General features: G+C 46.3%; 1 protein-coding gene across 3 annotated transcripts; it reads right to left on the bottom strand.

Moving 5' to 3' along the window:
* Positions 1 to 1,681: 1,681 nt before the first annotated feature.
* Uba1 (ubiquitin like modifier activating enzyme 1) lies at positions 1,682 to 24,161 on the bottom strand. 3 transcript variants are annotated; one of them, XM_075958355.1, is made up of 27 exons: positions 23,984 to 24,161; positions 23,220 to 23,318; positions 15,674 to 15,790; positions 15,509 to 15,567; positions 15,242 to 15,410; positions 15,019 to 15,153; positions 14,035 to 14,141; positions 13,709 to 13,799; positions 13,477 to 13,609; positions 12,877 to 12,974; positions 12,448 to 12,594; positions 12,138 to 12,314; positions 11,925 to 12,029; positions 11,758 to 11,838; positions 11,370 to 11,525; positions 8,664 to 8,829; positions 8,341 to 8,537; positions 6,207 to 6,271; positions 5,782 to 5,977; positions 5,110 to 5,184; positions 4,799 to 4,988; positions 3,734 to 3,822; positions 3,408 to 3,500; positions 3,092 to 3,283; positions 2,402 to 2,503; positions 2,190 to 2,290; positions 1,682 to 2,011 (listed from the first exon to the last, which is right to left on the bottom strand). In XM_075958355.1, exons 3-27 carry the CDS (start codon positions 15,788 to 15,790, stop codon positions 1,876 to 1,878), a joined length of 3,177 nt encoding a protein of 1,058 aa, XP_075814470.1. In that variant the 5' UTR covers positions 23,220 to 23,318; positions 23,984 to 24,161; the 3' UTR covers positions 1,682 to 1,875. The 3 variants fall into 3 exon arrangements, with proteins under 3 accessions (XP_075814470.1, XP_075814471.1, XP_075814468.1); XM_075958356.1 differs by having other exon boundaries at positions 24,034 to 24,050; XM_075958353.1 differs by lacking the exons at positions 23,220 to 23,318; positions 23,984 to 24,161 and adding an exon at positions 20,304 to 20,531.
* Positions 24,162 to 25,982: the final 1,821 nt, after the last annotated feature.

Below are 25,982 nucleotides of genomic sequence, written 5' to 3'. Positions count from 1 at the left end.
AGTGGCACAGTCACTATTAAACAAATAGTCGAGTAATTGGCTGGCAAATAGTTCCAGCACAAGAAGCACTAGCTCTTGTTCTATCTCTTAAGTCTGCTAAGTACAGGGGGCCCAACACTGGTTTGCTGAGCAGTCCTGTTTCCTACCAGTCTGGTTTTGTATTGATATATACACAGCAGTAAAATGGTATGCACGGTAGTGATCTAAGATATAGCCAGGATTAGTGGGTAACTAGCTGTTCTAATTTTTTGGTCTCATGTAGCCCAGGCCACCTCCAGAGTACTGGGATTACAGGCGTGGACATTGGTTTTAGAAGTTGGTATCAATGGACAATGATATCATATATAAGAGAATCAATCCATCCAGGAGTAGTGTTGGTAAAGATACTAAAATGTCCAGAGAATCAGTTATAACGAAAGAGGTAGAAAACCAAGTATGTAGGATGCCCATGAAGGAACTGAGATGGTAGAAAATCAGTGCAAAGAATAGTATATTTACTGCTTGCCTGTAATGGTGTAACAGCAGTAAAGTGCTGACAGTAGGAAAACTCTAAACAGATGGTACCACCATGAGACACCAGAGGTACAGTACCTCTGTCATACAAAGTGCTATGATGAGGGACTAAAAAGGAACTATATGGAAGGATAAGTTCACTCCAATACATCAGGCCAAGAAAAAAAAAGTATGGACAGAGGTAGCCAAGAGTAAACACTGCCTAGGGCCAGGAGCTGATTTAGGAGGTAGATGTGGGAACAGGTTATGATGGGAATTAGGCCAAGTCTGGGAACAACAACAAACCCATCCACCATGGATGGAGATGGCTAGCTAGGTTGGTGTTTTCTTTTTCTTTCTTTGCTTTTTCGAGACAGGGTTTCTCTGTGGCTTTGGAGCCTGTCCTGGAACTAGCTCTGTAGACCAGGCTGGTCTCGAACTCACAGAGATCCACCTGCCTCTGCCTCCCGAGTGCTGGGATTAAAGGCGTGCACCACCACTGCCCAGCAAGGTTGGCGTTTTCAACTGTTTGGAACCCTCAGCTAAGACAAGGAAGTAGCACAGCAACTCTGGGCTTGGTGGAGCCATTGATGAGCCTTTTGCTATTACCTGCATTAATCAATTACTCTTTGGCCGGCCCCACAGCCAGCTCTTCTTTGGAAGGTAGGAGGCCTGGGCATCTCTGAGCACCTTCAAGGTATGAGCAGAATGAAGCAGAAAAGAGACACAGTATGCCCATAAAAACTACGGTGTGCCTTATGACATCGGTGTTCCCTAGATTGGCTGTTTACGGCTCCTCAGCATGGACTCAAAATACCTGGACAGGCATTCCTGGCTGCTTCAAACTGGGGAAGGGATTTGCCCAAAGGATGAAATGCCAAAAATACGCTATCTTAGCCCTTTGCAGTCTTATTTGTTAAGTGTGTTCACTGTGAATGGAAGCAGTTAGGACATGGAGAACACAGGGTTTGAACCCAGCTCAAATCACTCAAATCACACAGATCCAGGTACTTGTTTATATAGCTTCACTGCTACCTCCACGCCTGTTACATAGAATAAACAAGAGAGATCAACTCCCATTATTCTCTGCCCAGGAAGCTTGTAGCTTGAGTAGCTCTTTGAGCTGCTATCTGAACCAGACATTTCCAGGATGTTCCTTTCTTCCCTGGAAACAGCCAGGATGGCTATATCTGGGTTATTATCTTTTTATTGGGATTTAGGTTCCAAACAAGGTACAAAGCAGTGGTGAGAGGGTCTCGGGATGCTGGGTGATAAGGGAATGAATGCCAGGCTTGGCTAGATGGACCACTGCCAGAGGCCAAATGGGAACTAGTACTGGAAGGGATCTGGGGAAGAACTGGGGCTTAGGGAAATGCACAGAGATCAGCGAATGGCGTATCGTACATAGGGAACCTCGACGTCCTCGCCACTTTCGTCGTTGCAGCACAACTCAAGCACCAGTGCCCGCACGTGGCGGCCCAGCTTTCTCTTTGACACACGGCTCACAATTTCTGTCATCCTAGGGAAAAGGGTGAGGGTAAGGGCAGAGGGCCAGGAGGACAAAGCAAGAGAAGAAGGGAGGTAGGTGAGGACAGGAAAGGTGATGGGTAAGAATAGAACACCTCCAAGCTGAGGCTCCCCACCCAATGAAAGGAACACAGGGCTTTTCCCAGCCTGCCTGGCAATAGCCTACTTACGGCTGATCCAATCGTTCCTTGAGCTTAGCAGCTGGCATGAAGAAAGAATAGAGCATGGACACACCCTGGGACAGCATGGTGATTTCTAATTTGTGCTCTGTCTGGAGGGCAGAAGGGGGAAAAATAGCACTGATGGTGGGAAGGCCAAAAAAAAAATCATCTAGACATCCCATCCTAGAGGTGGGATGAGAGGGAAAAAGGGCCTTCCTTACCTTAAAGTAATCGAGGAACTGTTTGAGGGTCATCTCCTCACCATTAGGCTGCAGCCCTTGTACTTCAAAGCGATCCCACAATGTCCATTCTTGATTATAGTACTGCAATGCAAGAAAAGAACAGGATATGAGCCATTCCAGAAGTCCCAACCCTCTGCTTTCCCTGCCCCCATTCATGCAAACCCAGTAAGTCAGATCAGAACCTTTTGTTCAAAGTCTCATGGCTCCCATGTCACTGAGTAACAAGCGTTAAACCTTTACAATTGAATGACAAGGTCCTATGCCACAAGAAGAAATTCTTTTTTTTTAATATTTATTTATTTATTATGTATACAATATTCTGTCTGTATGCCTGAAGGCCAGAAGAGGGCACCAGACCTCATTACAGATGGTTGTGAGCCACCATGTGGTTGCTGGGAATTGAACTCAGGACCTTTGGAAGAGCAGGCAATGAGTGCTCTTAACCTCTGAGCCATCTCTCCAGCCCCACAAGAAGAAATTCTTACTCTCATCTTCTACCCTTTATCTTCTCAATCACTCTGATCTACTGACTGTTATTCCTTCAACATGCCAAACATACTTTACACCTTAGTACTCTTGTAAAAAACATGCAGGTATATTTCAATAGGAACTCTGACCTAGTGACCGGGTAACCCACTACAAGTCTCATCTTCTGATATGAGCATGTACCTGGTGACGAGGTGCAGCAAGAGGTTCCGAAAACCCAAAGAAGGGTAGGGCCAAGTTCAGGAAACCATTTTTGTAGGAATCAAGCTGTTGGTGCCCCTGAACCACCTTGTACAGCTCCAGACACACAAGGCCAACTACAGCAGCTGTAGTGGTGGCAATGGCTGGGATAATCTTCCCTGCAATCAGCTTGCTCTGAGAAACAGATCAAGGAAGATGTTAGTTCTAAGTTGTAAGAGGTTGAAAGTCTAAAGAAGGACACAGATATAAGGAACTCAAGCCTGGAAATGGTACAACATCAGGCTTAGAATCCCCTTACCTTGTGCCGGTCTGCAGGGGAAATATCATAGTTTTCAGCCCGAAGATTGGATGCAGCCACAATGAAATCCATGTGGAAGTTGCTGTCATCATCCTGAGTAAGAGGAGATCAGATGAAAAGTTTTCCTGGCCTCTTGGGATGTAGGTATCCTCCAATGCAAATTACCTGCTGGTCTCCCCCAGATCAGAAGGAAATCTACGTGGCTGCCCATGAATCTGATCACCATGAAGGGCTGGACTGGCTCTATATTCTTAGATCCCCATTCTTTATAACCCTGTCTATGCTTAGCTCACCCCAACTGTCCTATCCAAGACCCTTCCACGCACCTTCTCAAAGTCAATGGGGTACATCTTAAATCCTGGTAACTTGTCTGGGCTGGGCAATGTAGCTTTGAGCTCCTCAAGACGGCTGTCATCTGCACAAAGAGAAAAAACACAGCCCTTTAGATGCAGGGAGTGAGGGTGAAAGCCCAGGGAGGGCAAAAGAAATTCAGTTAGAAACAGAATTTGGAGAGAGAAAAAGAGATCCTAGAATGAAGGGGCAAAGGGGAAAAGCAGAGCAGAACAGAGCAAACCTGAAAAAGACTAGAAGAGGCTATCAAGATCTGGAGAGATACTAGGGGCAGAAAAAAAAAATCACAGGAGAAAGTGGACGTGAGGTGGAGTGATCAGATAGAAGGGGTTGTCAGTCTTGAGGACATACTGTATATAGAGACACAGAAGACATGATGGGAACATAGGGAAGTACACAAGCATGAATGTATGAGAAGTATCTGAGGGGAAGGTAGAGAATATATGAAGAGAGGTGAGATAGGAGGAAATATACGAGAAGAAAGTCAGAAGGAACCTTGAGGAGGTGGAAGAAAAGACTAAAGGAAATATATAACAGTAGGTATTTCAGAAGGAAGACAGAGAAGAGGGAAGGTCAACACAAGGTGGGGGTAGTATACAGAACTATAAACACAGATATCTAAAAGGGAAGGCAGGGAGACTGAATAGATTATAAATTATGATGGGTGAAGACGTATAGAGAAACAGGGTGGGAAGGATGCATGAACGGGGAGACATGGGACACATGGAAGGAGTCAAAGTGGGCAAGAATCAGGGGGAAAGCCCTGCTGGAGATCATACCCCCTAGATGAACAGATCATCAAGGAGAGGCAAAGAAAGAATGAAACCAAGGCAAATGCACACCAACCAAGAACACAGTTTGTTTTCCTGGTTGCTGGAATGGGAAAGAAGAGGAAGGGAGGGAGAGATTGCTCCCCCAACAGACTGTCTTCCTTTCAAGGTGAGGGAGGTGCAAAGTAAGGTGAGGTCACAGAGGACTAATGGGGAAGCTAGGAACAGGTAGGGACAGTGATTTCTGACCAAATTGCCAAACACCCTCACCAACAGAGGCATTGGCGCTCTGTAACTCCTGGTCAGAAACATGGATCTTGACACCAGACTTGGGGGTGAATTCTGGAACTTGTACTGACTGCAGGAGTGAAGCCACAGCAGCTCGATCTTGAGAGCCAGTCAACCCATAGGTCTGGGCAAAAAGGTTGGCAGCAGCCATCACATAATCCAGATGCAGTGTCTAGGGGACAGCAGGGCACAGTAGGGTTAATACATCTGCCCTTGAAGAGGAAGCCACCACCTTCCCTTCCCACCTGCCCATCCTTTACCCAATCCCAGGAAAACCCAACAAGAAGACTTACATTGTTAACATCAAAAGTAAGTGGATGTGGACAACGTTTGGGTCCAGACCAAAATGGGGCCCCTGAGCTGGTAAGCTAAAACAAAGAAAGTTTCCAGAAGTAAGATCTTGAAATGAAGGCCTCTCTGGCAATCCTGACTTGTCATCTTGGCTCTGGATGCACCCCACCTCACTACTCTTGGCTGGGTCCTTGAAGAGGGCTGGAGTCAATCATCTGAGATTCAACCACCATCAAAATTCTTAAGATACTTTCTTCACAAATCCCTTTAGCAGACTGGACTGAATCACCAGACATGTACTTAATATTTATAAATACCAGTGAATCAGATCACAACTATTCCTCCTTCAAGCTAAAGAAAGGAACAGAGAGAAGTGATTTGTCCAAGTTCAGAGAGAGCTGGGATTTGAATAAATGACTCCTGAATCTCTGCTTCATGGTTCACTATAGCCCTGATAAAAATCAGGTCAGACTCAGCCTATACACCACAGTGAAGGGGAACAGCAAGAGAACCAATTAATTTGCTCCAAGAAATGAAGGAAGAAATAAGAAGATCATTCTTCTGACATCTCTTGCCTTGGATACCAGCCACATCTGAATTAGTAACTGGGAGAAGTCACTTGAAGAGACTGCAGCAAACACGTGGTTGTAAGGAAACGCATGAATGAACATTACCTGGTCGGGAGGAAAGTTGTGCAGCAGTTGTCGGATGTTGTTACAGTACTGGGTGTGCCAGTGGTGGCAGGCCCAGGTCACGCAATCACCCCAAGTCTGTGGTCGCTGCAGCACCAGGCTGCGCTGCACAGCCTCCAGCACCTCCAATGGCTGGGTACCTGCCAGCCGCAAGGTCCGTTCCACAAACTTGGGGTCTCTATTAGGGAGTGAAAAGAGCCGAGGGGCAATTTACACAGTGGGCCCTGAGGTAGGCTCTAGGGCAATCTTACTTTCTCCACAGAAAGCTTGTCTTGATCCCCCCACAGCATGAGAAGTGAAGAGTCCTTTGAAAAGTCTGTCTAGTGCTGAGGGGGACAGCTGAAAAAGCATAGAATATCTTTGCTGGCAGGCAGGAGAGTGGGGTGTGTGGTGTGTAAGTTACTCACGTGAGGTACTGATTAACGTTTTCTGCTGGCTGCTTGAAAAGGCCTTCAAATTCATCCCGGGCCCACTGCAGATGGAACAAATGGATTTTATAGAATGACGGACAAAATGTTTTCACGGGTGACAGTCATCATAGGTAAGTAACCCAAGTAGGAAATACACAGCAACTTGTGAAAGAGAAGCTCCTAGATTTCCCCACTCCTTCATTTTTGGCCATTTAAGTCACTGAACTTGATCTGAGAAATAACTATCCTAATGTATGTGTTAAAAAAAAGCATCAAGAATTGTACACATGTACTATACCTTGATGAAAAATGCGTATTGGCTAAGTGCATTTTACAACTTAAAAACAAGATTTGCAGCCGGGCGGTGGTTCTCTGTGAGTTTGAGACCAGCCTGGTCTACAAGAGCTAGTTCCAGGACAGGCTCCAAAGCTACAGAGAAACTCTGTCTCGAAAAGAAATCCCCCCCCCCAAAAAAAACCCCCACAAGATTTGCAGCAATTGAACTTGCAGCAGTTCAATGCTGGGAACAATTGCATGAAACCCTGACTTAACAAAAAAGAGTAGACAAGTGTTTGTCTAAGTCCTAGGTTTGGTCTCCAGCACCAAAACACAAACAAGCAAGCCAGGAAACAAACAAAAATAGATTCAGTCCAACAATGATTCCTATCTATTCTCTAGGGATTTAGCATAAGACATTGGCTCTATCCTCTTTCCTATGTGTACTTAAAGTGGTGCCAGTTAAACAGCCCAGTGAGATAAGAGAGAGGAAGAATATAAGGCACAAAGAAGTTAAGTTCATGGCCACAAAACTGATACAACCACAGTAGGGTCAAAGGGAAAAATGAAAGGTAGGTTTGGTCTTTCCCCACCCCTCTATTTCTACTCTTCCCCAATATGTGGACTCCCTAGAATTCTGATAGCAACATAGCTATACTTGTGGCCTGGGTGCCCATCACATAGATGTGGTCACTTAACATTTTAGCTTCATTATATACAGCACTGTTCCATATGTGCATCATATAGAGACTATCATTGTGACATCATTTTGCAATTGATGGAGAAACCTGGATATCATGTGCTAGAGACAAATAACTAGAAGAGAGTGAAGGAAATGACTATTTAGCAAGAAAATGATGCTTTGGAGCCAGACATGGTAGCATATGCTTATTAATTCCAGTACTTGGGAAGTGGAGGCAGAAGGGTCAGTTTAAGGTCATCTTCAGCTACACAGTTAAATTTGAAGTCAACCTGGAATACATGAGACACTGTCTCAAAAGAAACAAAGAGGAAAAGCTGCCGTTGTAGGTAACTAGGAACTGAACATGGGTCCTCTGTAAGAGTAGCAAGTGCTTGGGAGGCAGAGACAGGTGGATTTCTGTGAGTTCAAGGTCAGGCTCCAAAGTTACAGAGAAACCCTGTCTTAAAAAAAAAAAAAACCAACCAAATAAAAAGTAGCAAGCGCTCTTAACCACGAAGCCATCTCTCCAGTCCCAATTTAAAATTAATGTATATGGGTTTATGTTCGGGCACCGCATGCACGCAGTGCCCATGGAGGGTATCAGATCCCTTGAAACTTGAGTCAACACCATTGTGAACAGCCATGTGCCTGCTGGGAACTGATTTCAGGTCCTTTGGAAGAGCAGTCACTGCTTTTAACTGTTGAACTATCTCTTAAGTTGTTAGAGTGTAACATCTAATGAACAGAAATCAAAAATCCAGCGCCTCTGCCACCTCTGTACTGAGATTAAAGGCATATGCTACCATGCCCATATCAATCTAAGAAAATATGGCAAATATTGTTAACTCTAGGTAAGGAATGACATTCCAGTATTCATCATTCTTTTGTTTTTCTTTTCTGAGATAAGGTAGTCCAAGCTGGCATTGACCTCACAGTTCTCATGCCTTAGCCTCTCAACTACAGGTGAGCTACCATGCCTACCAACAGCAGTGGTTTTTACCTGTCTATGTACTGGAAAAAGTCAAAAGTAGAAATTACAAGAATAAGTCATTTCAGAAGTGCCAACTGCCAGGTAGATGGATGGTAGAAGAAAACATGTCTTGTACTTAAGCCTGTGATACTCAAAAGTCAAGGGCCTGGTAGACATTCCTCCCTTCCCCTGAGCCCACTTACCTGTAGAGTATGTTCAATGGCATTGGGAAAGTTTTTCAGAGTGCAGATGGGAATGGATTTCTCAGGCGGGTCCTGGCTAGAGCTGTAGGATTCTGTCAGGAAGGGGATCACCACCTGTACGTTGCCCTTCGTGCCCAGTGTGCCAGACTCCAGTAGTGGTTTCCGATAGTACACACAGCGGCGATCCATGTACATGCCTGTGTGATAGGTTAGCGACAATGATGTGATAGCCAGGAAACAAGGACAGGCACACTGGGAAAGAACAAGAGGGCCCAGACTCTCCCTCTTTTGCCCTTGCCTTCTCTACCAGCCTTCAAACTTACGGGCATCTACATTGTCCAGGGCATTGGCCACACCATCCAATTTTTGGAAAAAATCATCATCGTAGATGCGCTCTGTGTCAGTACCCACACGATTCTGGTGGCTTGTCACCTGGATGTAAGGATTCATCTGGCGTACAGCTGCAGCAGCCGTGTCAGACTTTAACTTCTGTGAAGTTAAGAGATACAGTTGAGGGTACAATGCGGGACTCAGTTATTGGTGGATTCACTTAGGGTCATAAAGAGCTGTCCCCCTGAACGGTCATCTAACCAGCCCAAGTTCAGGAGGCTCCTTGGTTTAGCAGGATATTGAACAATAATGCCACATGGGCCAGAGCTGAGACACATGTGGCAGTGAGATGGAAAAGGAAGCATCCATTGTAGACAATGGACTAGCCACCTCTTTTTTTTGTTGTTGTTTATTTTTTTTGTTTTTCGAGACAGAGTTTCTCTGTGGCTTTGGAGCCTGTCCTGGAACTAGCTCTGTAGACCAGGCTGGTCTCGAACTCACAGAGATCCGCCTGCCTCTGCCTCCCGAGTGCTGGGATTAAAGGCGTGTGCCACCATCGCCCGGCTTAGCCACCTCTTTCTGTTTAACTGATACCTACTATTCTTTTAGGGAGCAGCAGGTTGGAGATTCTCCCCAAAACAACCAGATATTAGACAAATAAGCATTAAGTGTTATGAAACCAAAGTCAGGTCACATCCCTCCTCTGCTTAGAACCTTGGCTCTCATCCCCACTCAAGGTAAACTTAATTGGTTCCCAGGACCTCTCAGAGTAGAGCATAGTTCTACAGGCTATTATCTGGGCCTTGGGCACTTCCAACCAGAAGACCATCTAGTCCCCACACTCACCACAGCTTTGCAGAGATGAGGTCTTTCTTAAGGAACTAATGAGATCTGTAAACTAACCTCCCTAGCAAGCCCAGCTTGCTCTTTTACACTTTGCAAAGTACCAACATTGACTCCATATCTCACTGTTATATTGTATCTTTGTTACTTTGTTGTTGTTTGGAAACAGGATCTATGAAGTCATGCTCATGGAACTTACTTACAATGTACAGATTGGCCTCAACTCAAGAGATCTGCCTGCCTGTGTGCATCTGTGGGCCCAGCTGTATCTGTATTATATCTATTATGCATTTGCCCTTTACTACTTACCTTCCTCCACTAGCACCTTTACTCTTTCTTTTTGTTTGTTGAGACAGGGTTTCTCTGTGTAGACTTGGCTGTCCTGGAACTCACTTTGTGGCCCAGGCTGGCCTTGAAGACAGAGATCTGCTTGCCTCTCAAGTGCTGAGATGAAAGGTATGAGCCACCATGTCCTACCTCATTTTATTCTTTAATGTACCTCAAGTATGTACAACAATAACTCCTAAAGTAACTATTCAGTGAATAAATTAATGAACAGGTATACTGGGCAGTGATACTGGCCTTATAGAAGGTCTCATAGATTTCTGATATCTCAGTTTCAAACTGCAGAGAAGAGTTACTGGCTGACTACAATGCCATCATTTAGGAGGCCTACTTTGAAAAATGGCCCTTGGTTGGAGTCTAGGATCTTGGATTTTATGGAAAAGTTCCCATCGCTCCTTTACCTAATAATAATGGCTCAGTGTGCCTGAATTGTTTGTTAACAGTATGGTTTATGTTAAACACTGTCTTTTCTCCTAGAGTCAAGAAACCAGATCCCAGTAAAAGCCCTAGGTAGAGAAATGGGCAGGCTTCCCTGGCTAGAAACTTTTCAGGTGTATTGTTATATTTGTTACTGGGGAAATGAAGTCCATCTTCTGCAACTCCACTGGGAGATAACTCTTAGACACTTGCTGCTGATTTAACTCCATGAACCTTTCTTCCTTTGCTGATTATACTGTGTCCTTTTTCTGTAAAAAAAAATCAGCCACTAGTACCTCTTAGGCAGGCACTGAGTTTGGGAATATTTTTGGGAACCCCTAACACACCGTTCCAGAGCAGCACTGATAAGAGCTGGAGTGATGGTTCAGTGGTTAGAGCACTTGTTGGTCTTCCAAAGGACTCAGTTTTGGTTTCCAGCACGCACATCCTATGGCTCACAACCAAGTCTTATAACCCCCAAATTCCAGTTCGAAAGGATCCAACACTCTCTTCAGGCACTATGCACTCACACATATAAAATAAATAAAGATATCGTTGTTGTTGTTTTCAAGACAGGGTCTTCTCACTGTGCAGCCCCAGCTGTCTGGAACTCGAGATCTGCTAGCCTCTGACTTCTGAGTGCTGGGATTAAAGGCGTGCCACACCACGCTTGCAATAAATAAATCTTCTTTAAAAAGTTAAGGAAAAAGTAAAAGGAAATGAAAGTGCTGCTACGCCCCAGCACTTCCAAGGCAGAGGCAGGCGGATCTCTGTGAGTTCTAGGCCAGCCTGGTCTACAAGAGCTAGTTCCAGGACAGGCTCCAAATCTACAGAGAAACCCTGCCTCGAAAAACAAGACAAAACAATCTTTAACTAGCTACCCAGTATTTGTAAAGCTCTAGACTCAATTCTCAGTACTGAGAGAAAAAAGAATGAAAAAGAAACTGACTTGATGGTGGCTCAGAGGAGAGATGAAAATGAATGAGGGCTAAATGAATGACAGAAACAGAGGGCAAAAAGGGCAAATTCTGGGGACAAGAAAAAGGAGAAAAGCGAGATGTCAAAGTTCCATCTCCTACTTCCATTTATCTCACCGTGACATCCCAGGGCCGGAAAAGAAACTGTCGATTCAGATTTGATTTCTCAATGGTGTCCATGTCTGTGACAATGACTTCTCCACCCTCTCCACAGCCTAGCCCAATCATGGCAAAGTTTTTGAGCAATTCACAGCCAATGGCCCCTGCACCCACCTAAAAACATCCAAGAGACACAGAGGCAAGTCACGGTAAAGCAAGCGGATATAAACCACAAAATTCCCCATGCCTGCAGAAGACAACAGGATTGAGCAAAAAGGTTTAGTACCACATATTTAGTCCCAGGGTTGTAAAGACACCCCCCTTCAGAATGCAAAAGAAAACCCCAGAGGGAGTGGCCAGAGACCAAGGGAGGTGCACACGCTAGGTGTCCAATGAGGTCACTCACCAGGAAGTACTTTTGCTTGCCCAGCTTCTCTTGAAGGTCTGAGCCAAATACAGCTACTTGCCCATCATAACGGTTTTGACGCTGGGGGATATAAAGTGAGGAGGGTCAGAGAGAAGCTTCCCCAGAAACACCCCAGATAATGCCTTCCTTCCAGTCCATTCACATACCGGGAGGCACTTATCCTCTGTGAGAGCCTCTTTGTCTTCTGGGAGACATTCAAGAGCATCAAAGTATAACCACTGCATGATGGGCATGAACTTCCCAGAGCAGGCCTAGTGGAGAAGGAGAAAGGAAGTGATCAGTGATAAGCAGACCCCGGCACATATGGAGAGCAAATAATGAAGCAAAGGCAAAACCCAGTCCATTCCCACTCTGCTAACCTTCATAACTTCCTGGGCAGCGAGACCCCCAATGAAAGCATTTACGGGTGCCAGGTCCCCAGCAGCAACATAAGCTAGCTTCCGTATAAGGTCTTTATCCAAGTTTTCCTGTTGTACTGCAGGTGGGGACCGAGCATTCACAGCCTGAGCTAGGGCCACCAGTTCTGTCGCATCGTCCTGGTAGGGCAAAGGAAACAGGTAAGCATCTCTCAGGCTACTGTCAGGAGACGGACAGTGGACAGGCAGAGGTATGGCGGGCATTTAACACCAAGGATTTCTATTCTGGCTGGCTGCTGGCCCACCTACCCACCTCATTTCGTGGTCGAGGTGGTCGGTTGTGCTGTGCACAGAATTGGTGCAGAGCTTGGAAGCCAATGTGCAGTTGGGCAGGGCGAGAAAACTTGGCAAAGTCAGTCATTACAAAGTCAGGCTCTGCCAGTGATGCTGGCAAGGATTTCTAAAAATGAGAAGAAAGGAGCAGAGAATTTGAAACAGTCTAGTGCAGTGGTTCTCAACCTGTAGGTCATGACCCCTTGGCAAACCTCTATCTCCAAAAATATTTATGTTACAAATTGTAACTGCACCAAATTACAGTGATGAAGTAGCAACAAAATAATTTTATGGTTGGGAGGTCACCACTACACGAGGAACTGTACTAAATAAAGGGTTGCAGCATTAGGAAGGTTGAGAACCACTGGTCTAGAACCACCCACCAAGAACCACTGTACCCAATACTCACAAAGCTAATCTTTTTAGGTACTTTGACCTGACTGACGATACCTCCACGGATGTAGTCAGAGAAGTTGGAGGTGTCACATATACTAAAGGTATAAGGACCTAGAGCGGATAGGGAGGCCGTCAGTCTTACATACCCCCTTAAAGTCCACACAACTTTAACTCAAGAGACAAGGGGAAAAAATGCCTGCCTGACCCAGTGCAGACGCCAGGTACTATCTTTCAACCCCAGGCCCCATTCGTGAGATCAGAAACCATCTCCTCTGCCCCAGAATAAGTTCAGACCCCATGAGAGCCTGTGTCCCTGACCCCAAGTCTATACTGGTGCTGTTTTTACCCAAACCAGCTTAAACATGAGCAGATCTTCTGTTCAAAATACAGGAGGCTCTTTCACCTCAACTCAGATAGATCCCAGAGGCCCATGCTCCTACTAACAACTCAAACATAACTGGTCCTTCTCGCCCATGCCCATCAGCTCTGGTGGGATCCCTGATTCTCTGAACCACCTCAGACACTCAGGCTATGGCTCCCCTCACTCTTAACTCAGAAACTCCTCCCTTTGATCTGCAAGACCCTAAGGTGCCCCCATAGAGTCCCAGCTCACCCAGTACTTTGATCTCTATGGGCTGACAGCCATTGAGTTGGATCATGCCCTGGACTTCTGAGAATGAGACAAAATCACCACTCTCAAATCCATGTCGGGCCTCATCAAGGCAGGTAACCACACCGGGATTGTCCTGGTTAAAAAGGAGCGAGCAAGTTAAGGAATAAGAGAAGACAGAGAGAACTGCCATTGCCTTTCTGTCTTCCAGGACCACTGGGGATGGCCTCCTTACCTTGGTCACCATTGAAACCATAGCACTGAGTGGCTGCTCCCCATTGGAATCTGTGAGGACCATTTCCTCTCCAAAGTCACAGAAAAGTTGCCTGTATAGAGTGGCAAGAGGACTGATGCCTGAGGCCCACAAAAGTCCCCAGGCATCCTTCAAGGTGCAGTGGATACTGCTGAGGAAACCTGGCACATCACAACGGGCATGTAACAGTACTAATGGCACACAGGAAGAGGTGAACACACAGAATATAAAACCTGAGTGGCAAAAGAGGGATAAGGGTCTTTGGCCTAGGAAAGTTTGTGGGGAGAGGCATGGAAAAGGGCACTCACCCAAATAAGCCTCGTGTATCTGCCACCACTAGCTTGATGCCACGGCTATGACAGAACTCACCCACTCGTAGTTGGTCTTCCAGGGGGCTGTTGGTAAGGACCACCACCTGTGGAGAAATAAAGCCCAGGTCTAGAGCCCAGAACTAGAATTGTCCAGGTTCTCCCTGGTCCTCTAGGCCTCTCTCATTAAGACCTTCTGGGCAGCAGACTCAGTGAGGGGGAAAGACAGCAACGAGAAAACAAAGGCTTAGAGCATGTTGAGAAAGGTAGTGGTACTAGGTACAGACCGCAGAATAGCTGACTCACTTGTTTGCTAACTGCCTACAACCCTGCCATGCCCCGTGAGACATAGGCAGGGCAAAACTACCTCCAGCCAGAGTCTGTGTTCACTCATACCACACCTATCTGCTGGTGGCTCTCAACATGCTGCCCACTCCACCCCAAGTTTTGAAACTGCTCTCCACCTTCTCCAGGAACATCCATCCCTGCCTACCAGGATGAGCTCCTACAACTGTGTCAGATTGCTGATGCTGCAGCACTGACCCCTGAGGACCTTAGCCCTATAGGGCAGACTTTTAGCTCTCATAGCCTAGACTTTTTAAAATCAGTAAATGCCCATGCCACTTTCCCTGTATCCAAATTGCTATTCTTCATTCTTAACCCTCAGAGGAACCCCATGAAATCAGTACTGTTGGGTTTCCTATTTTGAAATGGAAAGAGTAAGGTCCAGGATCTAAGTGAGCTGCCTAAAGTTACACTAGAAGAGCTAGACACAGCCGGACAGTTTGCCTCCAGTCTGTTCATAACTACTATGTTGTTTAAGTGGTGAGTCCACATCTTTCCCCAAAAGGTAGGCCCAGGGTCTCACCTTTCCTGCATCCTCTCTGATACCTTAGACAGCTCATTAAATAGTGAATAGTACCAAAAAATACCACAGATGAGTTCCAAGAAAATCAAGCAGGAAACTTTGCAGTGGCCAAGTACCTGGAAGCCACTAAGGAAATCCTCAACCAGAGGCCCAGTGTAGGCAGAGACAGGCACATAGCTGTTGAGTTCAGCAAGTCGGGGCTGAGATACCTCAGCCCGATTTTTACCGATGTCTTCCTCTCGAAGGTAAAACTGCAAGAGGGGGTGACAGAAGGATAAAAGTCAGATGGTTGTGGCACACAAAGGCTGCTGCTTGGAAAAAAATGTTGGGAAGAGGTACCTGGGAGGAGAGATCAGCCCACTGGGTAGTGCCTTGGTCATGTAGGGTGACGGCCTTGACCCCACCAAGGATGATGTTCTTAGCAATTTCCACACCCAAGCCCCGCAAGCCTGAGACAAGCACGCTGGATGTCTGGAGCCTTTTCATTGCCTCATGGCCCAAAACATACCTGTCAAGTTGGAAGAGATTCCAGGTCACTGTCCAGCCCACCTGATCCAAGTATTTCAGTACCCCTTCCCACTTCAGGCAGACTTAGGCCTAACTTACAGCTGCCGGGAGTAAAGGCCCTCGTCTATGTCTGCTTCACTGCCGTTCTTCGCCATTCCCTGGGGATGGAGAGCAAGAAAAAGATTCAAGATAACAAGCACAAGTGGGGTATTAAAATGGAAAGCAATAAGACTCCTCACTCCATCATCATGGGAAGCTACTCACGTTGGTTGGCACTGAGGGCACTTCGGACAGCACGGACTGGGCAGGGGAGCAGTTAGAACCCGGCTTTGGATCAGGCCCGGACACGCGACGTTTCTTGGACAGCGGCGAGCTGGACATCTAGAGGAAAAATGGCAGGAAAGAGGTGAGCCTAGGATACATGGGGATATTTTTCTGGTATTTTTTGTTTGTTTTAAATACAGGGTCTCACCGCGTAGCCCTGATTGGCCTTGAACTATTTTTTTTTCCTGTTTATTACTGGTAATAATTGGAGAAGACTTAGGTATTAGCAAATCTACTTTAGAAACTGGTAGCAGAGCGGTGGTGGTGCATGCCTTTAATCCCAGCACTCAGGAGGCAGAGGCAGGTGGATCTCTGTGAGTTTGAGGCCAGCCTGGTCTACAAGAGCTAGTTCCAGGACAGGCTCCAAAGCTACAGAAACCCTGTCTCAGAAAACCAAAAAGAAAAGAAACTGGCCCAGAGAGATGAAGTGGCTTGCCCAGGTTCACACCGCTGTCAGACCCAAGATTTGAACCAGGTGGTTTGGCTTGTAAATCCACACAGCTGAGTGCTAAGTCATTTTGTCTCTCCCTAGCCAGCTTAAGGGAAAGGCTCCAATCCTATGGAGTAAAAAACCATTGTCAGAGAACAGATGTGGACTTAGGAAGTACTCAGGTTTTAAATCTTGACCCCTTTATAGGTATCATATGGAGCTGTTCCCTCACTTTAATATGGTTCCAGGGTATTGCTGATATGAGAAAAGATGCAGACCATAGGCCCTAGTGGGGCTCAGGGCAGAGCTTCAAGTCCTGCCCTTTTCCCAGTCTTAGGGGTAGAAAACAACCCAGGCCAATAAAACAGGCTGCTGGAAGAGAGAAAACGCACACTTCTAACTAAAGTCTCTTCTGCATGTGAAGTCCTTCAACAGGTTAGCAGGTCAGAGGCCACACTAAGCACTTTAATGAGCCTTGTCGCTGTCTGTCCTCAGGGCAACCCTGTGGGAATTGCACTACTACTATTTACCCCAGGGCACGTGGAAGAAAAAACTTCATTCAGGGATGTTCGGTGACTTGACCAAAATTCCTACTCGGAGTGGTTGAACTGGGATCAGAGCAGATCCAATGACTCTCAAGTCCAAGCCACTTCTCAGAGCTAGCAAGTTTCATGCTCTCAATTGTATTAGCATGAAATCATGCAAGGCAGGATTTAAGGTCCCTGTTGAACAAATGAGAAAACCTGAGCTCACATGGTCAAGTGACATACTAGATCCCAGAGGGCAGGAAAACCACCACCAATATAACCTGCTGTTGGAAGTGAAATCTAGTGGCGGTGGACTCAGATGCTCGTAAATAAAAGATAGAACCTAGAATCATTTTTCAGGCCCAATGGTTCTTCAAAGCACTGAGTACTTGCTTATACCCTGTCTTCTACTCACACAACTGCTCTAACTCTGAAGCCTTTTCTGACCCTCAATACCACCAACTGCCGCCAACATACCTAAGATTCCATCTTGGCACTATCACTTTCTAATATGAACACAATGACAAGCGCTCCCTACCATCTACCCCATCAGTCGCAAGAGTCAAGGGCTTTGTCTGACTCTAACAGTGCCTGTGAACTACATAACCCTATGCTCCTATGAGAAATAGAAAGTGAAAGCTTAAGGAACTCCACTCACTAGCCCTGGGCATCACTTGCCCAAGTATCATGCAGCTGGTAGCAGTTTGTGAGATTTTCTTAGATGACACTGTCAGTATTTGGCTCTGGGTCCAGCCCAGACTGCTCAGAGATGGAAGGTAAAGAAAGGGAGAGGAGGGGAGGCAGGAGGCTGCCTAGAGCCAAAGTCTGTCAGAGAAGTTGCTGGGAATGCTTAGATCCAATCTGGGTAGGAAGAGGCTTGATAAGTCAGGAGCAAGACAAAAGCAATTCCTACTTTCCATTTACTGGCAGTGACTTGGCATGAGATTTCATTTCCTCTAAGTCAAGTTTCTCCAAAAGTTGGGAGAAAAGGAACTGCCCTCCTGATGAGGCTTAATTCCGTGGTTTCAAAACTCAGGGACCCGAGGACATGAGTTCCTCCCCAGGCTCCCACAGCGGCCTCCAGTACTTAGTTATCTCCCTTGCCTTGTCAGCGACTGGTTTGTCCAGGGCATATGCTTTCTCTACTCCCTACATCAGTCAAGACCCAGGGCCAGAGAACTCTTTATCAGACCTTTTACCTCTCCACCCCTACTGCTGGCAGGCAGCAAGAGTCTAAGCACGGTTGGGGTGACTATTCAAAAGTGGACTTCGAAGCCAGGTGTGGCAGTACATGCATGCAACCCCAGTGCTTATGAGGCAGAGGCAGGAAGACTACGTTTGAGGCCAGTGTGAGCTGCACAGTGAGAACCCATTTCAAAAAAGAAAATAAAAAGGGACATTTCAATTGCCAGATTTTATCAAGGCAAGTGGGAGGAATCTGAGGCAGGGACCCCTGGATAAGAGCTAAAGATTACCCCATCCCCATTCAAAGAAAACCAAAAACCTTAAATCCACATCGTCCGTCTCTCTCTCTCTCTCTCTCTCTCTCTCTCTCTCTCTCTCTCTCTCTCTCAACACGTACTTAGCCTTCTCTGTTGGGATATATCTTCCATAACTTGCTTGGCAAAGCTGAAATTAAAGCATTTCAAAACTTACCTGGGGTCTCCAAACCGATGACTGATGCCCAAAACAGAGAAAGGCACTGGGAAGTGATTGAGCTCAAGGAGCTCTGAAGGAGACAGGAAAAGAGACCCAAATGAGACCTCAGCAGGCCTTACAAGTACCAGGGGCACTGGGCAAAGTCTTAAAGACTTAAACCTTGGGTCTCTAGAAAGAAGTGGGAGAATGCAGAACCTGAGACTACTGCAGGAAGGTGCTGGGGTCGAAAGAGTCTCAGATTCCACTGATAGAAACCCTTCACCAAAAATAATGGGAATTCACAGAAAGGTCTCCATGCTGACACTAGAGTGCCAGGAAGCCATGAGATTAAGTGTGAAGAAGCTAGGAGAGGTCTCTGAGGGCACACTGTTGAAGAGGGATTTCTAATGGAGCAACAAAGGCCTTGTGTTGTTCTAAAAGGCAACAAAGCTGCTCTAATAGGGTGGAAAAGGGCAGATAAGTTTCAGATAGCTTAAGCCTTAAAAAGGTTACTAAGTGCTGAGGATGGTGGAGCACACCTTTAATCCCAGCACTAGTGAGGCAGAGGTAGGCTGGTCTCTAAGAATTTGCAGCTTGCCTGGTCTATGTATCTATATATTTCATGGCAGCCAAAGCTACCCTGTCTCAAAATAATAATTATAAAAATAAAGGTTACCAAGCAAATCCTGGCTAAATCTCCAAGTGGAGTTAGGTTTCTCCAGCCAATTCTGTGATTCCATGAGTCAATAAATAGATATTAAAGTTTTCTACTCTGGTGGAGGATAAGTAGGCCTATTGGAGAAAGGGGTATCTGAAAGAAATAGTGGGGTTCAGTGAGGCCAAAAGCAAAAGCTGAGACTTCCTGAATGAAGATGCTAAGAACCTTTAAAAGGATAAGGGCAGATTCTGGCGCCTGTTGTTAGATTAAGGAATTATAAGGAGAGAAGCTACTCTGGTATGTGCTTTTGAAGGCAGAAGTTGGGTCTAGGATGAGACTGTCTGGCAGATGAGGTTACAAATCAACAGGGTCTGAAAGAGTAGATGGTAGCAGGAGATTACTGATGGAGAATTGTGTCCAAACAGGTCCTCCCTAGTGTCTAGTCCCTTGAGAGGCTCTAGAGGAAAGATACTGGAGGTTAAGGATGGCTGATGGGGAAAAAGATGAGGCCTATTGAGGGGACAGCCTAAGAATAACGGGAGCATGACAAATGAATACTTAAAAGCAGGCAATGTCTCTAAGGGCAGATCCTAGGAATCAACGGAGCCTCTTCAAGGCAGATGCTAAAGCGTCTAAGAATGCCCGGTTAGCACGATGATGCTATGTCAAGGCGGCATTGGGAGACCTCGAATGTGGGAATGAGTCTCCACAGGAAGGCCAGGCAGATTGCTTTTCACCCGGTCTAATCCAGATGGCAGCTCAACGGATAGATAGTATCCTGGGGGGAGGGGGAGATTCTGGAGGAAAATGCTAGACAAGGCTGCTCTTTCGGAAATGAAGGCCATGCGGACCCTTTCTTAAGTCTGGCCTCTCTTAAGCCATGCGAGCAAATAATAAAGGACTGGGAGGAGTCCCAAGGGAGATTTCGGGGCTTGGGACAGTCTACAATAACACACAAGTATGGACGGCTTTTACAAGCAGTAATGCTGAATTCCTCTGCCTTTATGGGAGACTGTCGGGAGTTCTGGTTGGAAGCGCAGGACGGGATCAAGACATCTCGTTATAGATGTTGAGCTGGAAATCTCCAGAAGCCGAGATGGGGGGTCATCTCACGTCAAGGTCAGATTTCGGAGCCCAAGGGAATACGGTGGTCCACGACAGAAATGATCCACCCTGCCCCAGGATTTGTACTCCCCCCACACCCGCTTGTCTAGTGATGGCTGATACCATCGACACCGCAGACAGAAGGCTGGCAGAGAGCCAGCAGGGACCCTCCCAAGAGCTTGCTTCGAGCCAGGTGCAGAGAAAAGCTATTACCAATGCCGGTTCCCCGGGTCGCGCCGCCGCCAACTCCTCAAGGAGCCGAAGTCAAGCTCGGCCGCCACCGTCCTTTTTCTCCTCCTTCTTCCTGCCACCTGGGCCAGCTAGGATCACAGCCGCCTTCTCCTCCCCGACCGTTGTGGTTGTGGTCCTTCCCTGCCACCTCCCTCACGCCAGCAGCCGACACAAGATGGCGGCGGCAGAGCCCAAGGCCGGAACAAAACCTTGAGCCCCACCCCCAGAAACCCGGATGCAAGCGGACCGCGCCCACTCATGAATCATGTATTTTCCCTGCCTGCCCAGTTTGGGACTTCTGTAATGAGAAGAACAGCTCCACCAAGTGGCTCCAGAGGCAGTAACTAGAAAAACAGGTAGAGCAGGAGGCCACGCCTCATGGGCTATGAATAAAGAATAACTGCAGCTAAGCTGTCAAAGAAACCAAGGAAGGATCTCCAGGCCATTCTTCCTGATGGTTTACTAAGACCAGGCAACCAGAAAGTAGATGTTAAAGCGTGGCAATCACACCCCATGCTCATGAATAATGAATGTTCTTGCTGCTGCCGGGAATCAAGGAGACCAAAGCGACATCTTACTCATGAATAATGCAAAACGCTCAGTGGGGTGAAACAAAAGAGGCAGGCCTGCCTTATTGCTCCATCTAATACCCAGTAAGCAAGAAATGGGGCGACTGCAGGGAATATGCACTCCCTTGGCTCCTGAATACTGAATAATGCTATTCTGGCTGCTCAACTTGGAAACAGAAAACTTAAGGAAGGTTGCATGGAAGGGGCGGGGGGGTCATGCTACACGCCTTTAATCCTAACACTACGGAGGCAGAGGCAGGCAGATCTCTGAGTTTAAGGTCAGTCTGGTCTACAGAGCGAGTTCCAGGACTGCCAGGGCTACACATAGACCCTGTATAGGGTATAGGGTGTCTGTGTGTACTAAAAGAAAGGTTGCACCCAGGTAGTACATGCATAGTGGCATATGCCTATTAATCCCGGCATTATACTAAGGGACATGAAAGCTGGGGGACTCGACCATGAAACCCTGTCTCAACAAAAGGACAAATTCGCCGGGCGGTGGTGGCGCACGCCTTTAATCCCAGCACTCGGGAGGCAGAGGCAGGCGGATCTCTGTGAGTTCGAGACCAGCCTGGTCTACAAGAGCTAGTTCCAGGACAGGCTCCAAAGCCACAGAGAAACCCTGTCTCGAAAAACCAAAAAAAAAAAAAAAAAAAAAAACCAAAAAAAAAAAAAGAACAAATTCTGTGAGGCTTGTGGGCAGCCTCCCAGCCAAGCTTGTGGGCCCTGCCCAGCAAGCACAGATTATGAGGTAACAGTCAAGGTATGTGTCATAGTGGATAACCCTGCGAAGCCTGAGGGGAGCACAGTCCTTGCTCCTTATCCTTGGCCATTTAGGGGATTATCTTGTCCCGACTAAATCCAGACTCACTACATGCCTCTGATAGACAATGACGGTAATAAAATCAATTCACCTCAGGTTGGAGATGTAGGCTACGGATAAAGTACTTCCCCTACACCCTGGGTTCAATCCATAGTACTACAAAAAAACAAAACAAAACACACCAATCCCCACTTCAAAAGAATCTATCCAACTCAGATTGATAAAATGTGTCATGAAAATAAGTATGGAAAGGATCTTTGAGCAGTGCTGCCACAAGGCATTGTAACAATTTTCAAATATATATAACTAAAGTTAATATGTAAGCATATTTGAATTAATCTAAAATTACTTATGTGTGAGGCTATATCTAGTCATTGCAGAAGTATCCACTTGAATGTTTTCAGATCCAGAAAATGGAAATTAAGAACAAGAAATTACCCTGTGATTGAATTTCAGTAAGTAAAACAGTGCCTGACACACATACCATATAATTAACCTGAGCAGTAGCAACACTGTTTCTTAAAAGGCAGGCTCTTGCTGGGGTGCGCTAGTAGGATTCCTGTAATTCTATAGTACTTGGCAGGCTGAGGCAGGAGGATCACTAGTACCCAGCAAGTCTGGGGAAACAGACCCTGGAGAAAGGGATATAGATACATAGCCACACAGAGAGGGAAGAGAAGGAGAATAGAGAAAAGGGAGAGGAGGGGAAAGAGCAGAGAGGAGGGAAAGGGAGCAGAGGGAGGGGAGATGAAGGGGAAGAAAGAAAGGAAAGAAGAGAGCTAGTTTTGCTGTGTTGCCCATACTGGTCTCAAACACCCTTATTCAAGAGATCCTCCTGCCTCAGTGTCCCAACTACTCCTTGTAATTCCACAATACTTGGCAGGCTGAGGCAGGCAGGCCCCTAATTCTCTGACAGCGTGGAGAAAGGAGTAGGAGACACAACGGGAGAGGAGAGAGGGACGGAGGATATGAGTACCATGGAGCCCACCAGAAATAGTACCATTAAATTGGTTTGGGGAAGGGCATTATCCAACTCTGAAACCAGACAGGTCAGATTTGAATCCTAGTTTAGCCACGCATTGTGCTACTTTAGGACAAATTACTTACCTGTCCTGTGGCTCAGATTCCTCATCTATGAAGTAGGATGAAACCTACTTTTGAGAAGTTGTGAAGATAAAATGGTTAATTAAAGTAACTAAATGGGTGTAAACTATTCTTATTATCCTAAATACCCACTTTTTGGGCTCCGAAAAAGACTTGCCCGAGGTCCACAAAAGTAAAGATGGATGGGATTTGAATTCAATGTCTTGGTTAGTAATCTAGAATTACTGAGACATAAGGCATGAATAATACCCACGGCATCATCTCCGATAGATGCCAGGTTTAAATCCAGGAACCTGTGAGGGAAAGCTAACTGCGGATCCCGCAGAAGCTGTAAAGGCCACGCCCCTCATAAATGACGCAGAGTAGAAAAGCTTTTTAAAATACCCTTGGGGCGCTACTCACCTTCACAGATTATTGTATGGATTATCAATAAAGTCTAGTTTGTGAAGCAGACTTCGGGATACCCCGTCAACACGCCCCTTCCGCACGTTGATCCGCCCCCTAGAGAGTAATTCATAAGCTGACACTTCTAGTGGACCAGGTGCGAAAGAGAGTTCGCACCACAGCCCCACCCCTCATAAATGAATAAAGCGGCAACCAAAGTACCGCTCAGTAGCTCTACGTCCGCTCGGAAGTCCGCTCAGAAGAGCCCGGCAGAGAGTCTTTACCAGCCTCGGTTGAGAGGCTCCTCTCCCGGCGTCTGGGCCCCTAGTGTGTTCGGGTCTCACAGCCCAGGGTAACCAACCGTGCAGACCTCAGAGGTCACAAAGGGCATTTATACCACAGTGCCACGTCGGTGGTGCAACCTTCCTACTGTCACCCGGTCCGGTGCTAAGACAAGCCATTCCCAACCCCCTTCTCCCGCTTTGACTTTAGTAACTTCAAACTTCTCTCCTCTTGGGAAGCCCGAAAATCCTGCCCACCGACAGAGTACTCATACTCAGACCCTGAGCCTCCCTAAGCGCCCCCTAAACCCTGCTTCCAAGGGGTTCAAGTCTGCGTCTGAGAACTACCCCCATAAAGCAGACTAATAAATACCACCCAAGTCCCCAAGAACCGCCTCCTAAGGGTCTCCTCAAAAGCGGACACCTTCTGAATGCCACCCGGGCCCCAAAACCTCCAAATATGCCCATTCGGGATCCCTGAAGTTGATATTAAGGAAGCACCCTCTTCCAAATGCAGTCCAGGGGCTGGAGGGCAACTGGCTCCCGCTCACCCCCAATGCTGGGCGGAAGCTTCGCCTTCCTTCAGGAGATAAGCCGAAGCCACAGGGCAACGGAAGAGCAAACCACCTCCGTCGGGCAAAAAGAACTAGAGTTTGCGCGAGCTCGGAAGCGCGGGGCCTTAGAGGGCCGGGTCTGGGGTGTACCATAGATGCCTGAATAGAGGGGCGTTCTCCCTGCTTCTGGGTCTCTGGCGCTGGTTTCAGGTCCATATATCCCCTACAAATTGTGGTACGACCCCAATGCGCGATGCATGCTGGGAGTGGTAGTCCTGTCCCGCTAATGCCTGGTGCACGTGGTGGGCATCAGCCCCTAGAAGATGGGAAAATGTAAGCCTGGGTTTATTTCCTAGAGCTGTGTACTCTGTGAGGGTGGGAAAAGAAAACGGAACATGATAGTGCCTCCAGATTAGAAGATACATCCAACCTAAGCACGGGAAGGCTGAGACTCGGGTGACCAAAAGCGTTCATTCATTTTTTTTTTCCGTTTGTGCAGATCAAGATGTGGGCCAGGTGCTGGCACTTCTTCCTTGCCCTCATAGAACAATATTCTATCTTGAGAAACAGCAGCATGTTTTCCTTGCACAGGATTTCCTTATGCAATTTAGGCAGGCTTGGAACTTGCTATACAACCCAGGCTGATCTTGGATTTAGGAGCCTCCTGCTTCTTCCACCAAGTGCTGGGATTGCTTACAGGCATGTACCACCATGCCCAGCTGCAAATGTTAATATGTAAATGCTTTACATCTGTTTCTATCTAATGTATCTTATATTTAATGCATTGTGTAAATTATATAACAGTATGATTGACTATACATTGTATACACAGCTTAAAGTAACTATTATATATAAAACCATACATCCCTTAACAATAGTGATAGTTTCTAAGAACTTAGGCAAAGTCTTACATGAATTTACATAAAACCAAATGGTACAATCCCTGCTCACCTAAGATATATGGTTTAACCTAGGACTCCTAGGCTATAAACTGTATATAGAATAAATATGGCAAAGTATAAGAGTGGAACTACAGCAAAAATACTAGACTATATGGCCTGCGCTTGGTGGTAAAATGCTTGTGTAAAATGTGCAAACCCTGGATTTGATCCTTGGCACTTCAGAATAATAGTAAAAATACAATAAATTAAAAAACACTACAAACAATATGCTGGAGAATAGGGATGCTTTCTGTACCTACACCACTGTAGATGATAATTGCTAAGTGCTATAGAGAAAAATAGACTGGAGTAAGGTGAATTTGCTCATCTGATTTATTGAGCAGTGCAGAGTTCTGGGAACACAACAGAGACTTTATCCTTGTAGTTGTCAAGAAATTCTTCCCAAAGGTATATCCCTTATTATCTCTTGCATGGGAACAGAGGAAAGGTGTTGTGTAGTGGGAACACTAGGAGCAAAAAGACTTGGCTGTAGAGTTGGAGAGGAGGAAGTAGGGGCATTAGAAGATGAGGCTTGGGGACAGATCAGCAATGGTCTTGTAAACTAGATTAATATGTTTAGCATTTAAGATTCAAGAGAAGGGGCATGGTGGCTTAGGCCTGTAATTACAGTATTGGGAGGTAGAAACAGGATACCTGAAGGTCACTGGCTAATAGGTGAGTTGCAGGTTTAGTAAGAGGTAATTCCTCTAAAAGGTAAAGTGTGTGTGGGAAGGAAAGGAGAGATAAATAATACTAAGGGTGTTTGAAAAAGCCATATGGAAATATACTATTTTTATAAGCTTACTTTATACATATATGTGTGTGTGATGTGTATACTTTTACATATTGTAATGGAGGTAGGCAACAGGGAATGATGATGCCCCCTTCCCTAAGAGCCACAGACTAACAAAGCCCCCCAAGTGCCAGGCAAGAGAGACTTTCCTTCCAGGTTTTCATTGGGGGAGGTCCAAGAGAATCCCCAAAATGTAGGCTATTGCCAATGCC

This window comes from Microtus pennsylvanicus, chromosome X (assembly GCF_037038515.1).
Source record: "Microtus pennsylvanicus isolate mMicPen1 chromosome X, mMicPen1.hap1, whole genome shotgun sequence".
Taxonomy (NCBI): Eukaryota; Metazoa; Chordata; class Mammalia; order Rodentia; family Cricetidae; genus Microtus; species Microtus pennsylvanicus.
The sequence above is the reverse complement of the archived record's forward strand: the minus strand, read 5'-3'. Positions and strand labels throughout refer to the sequence as shown.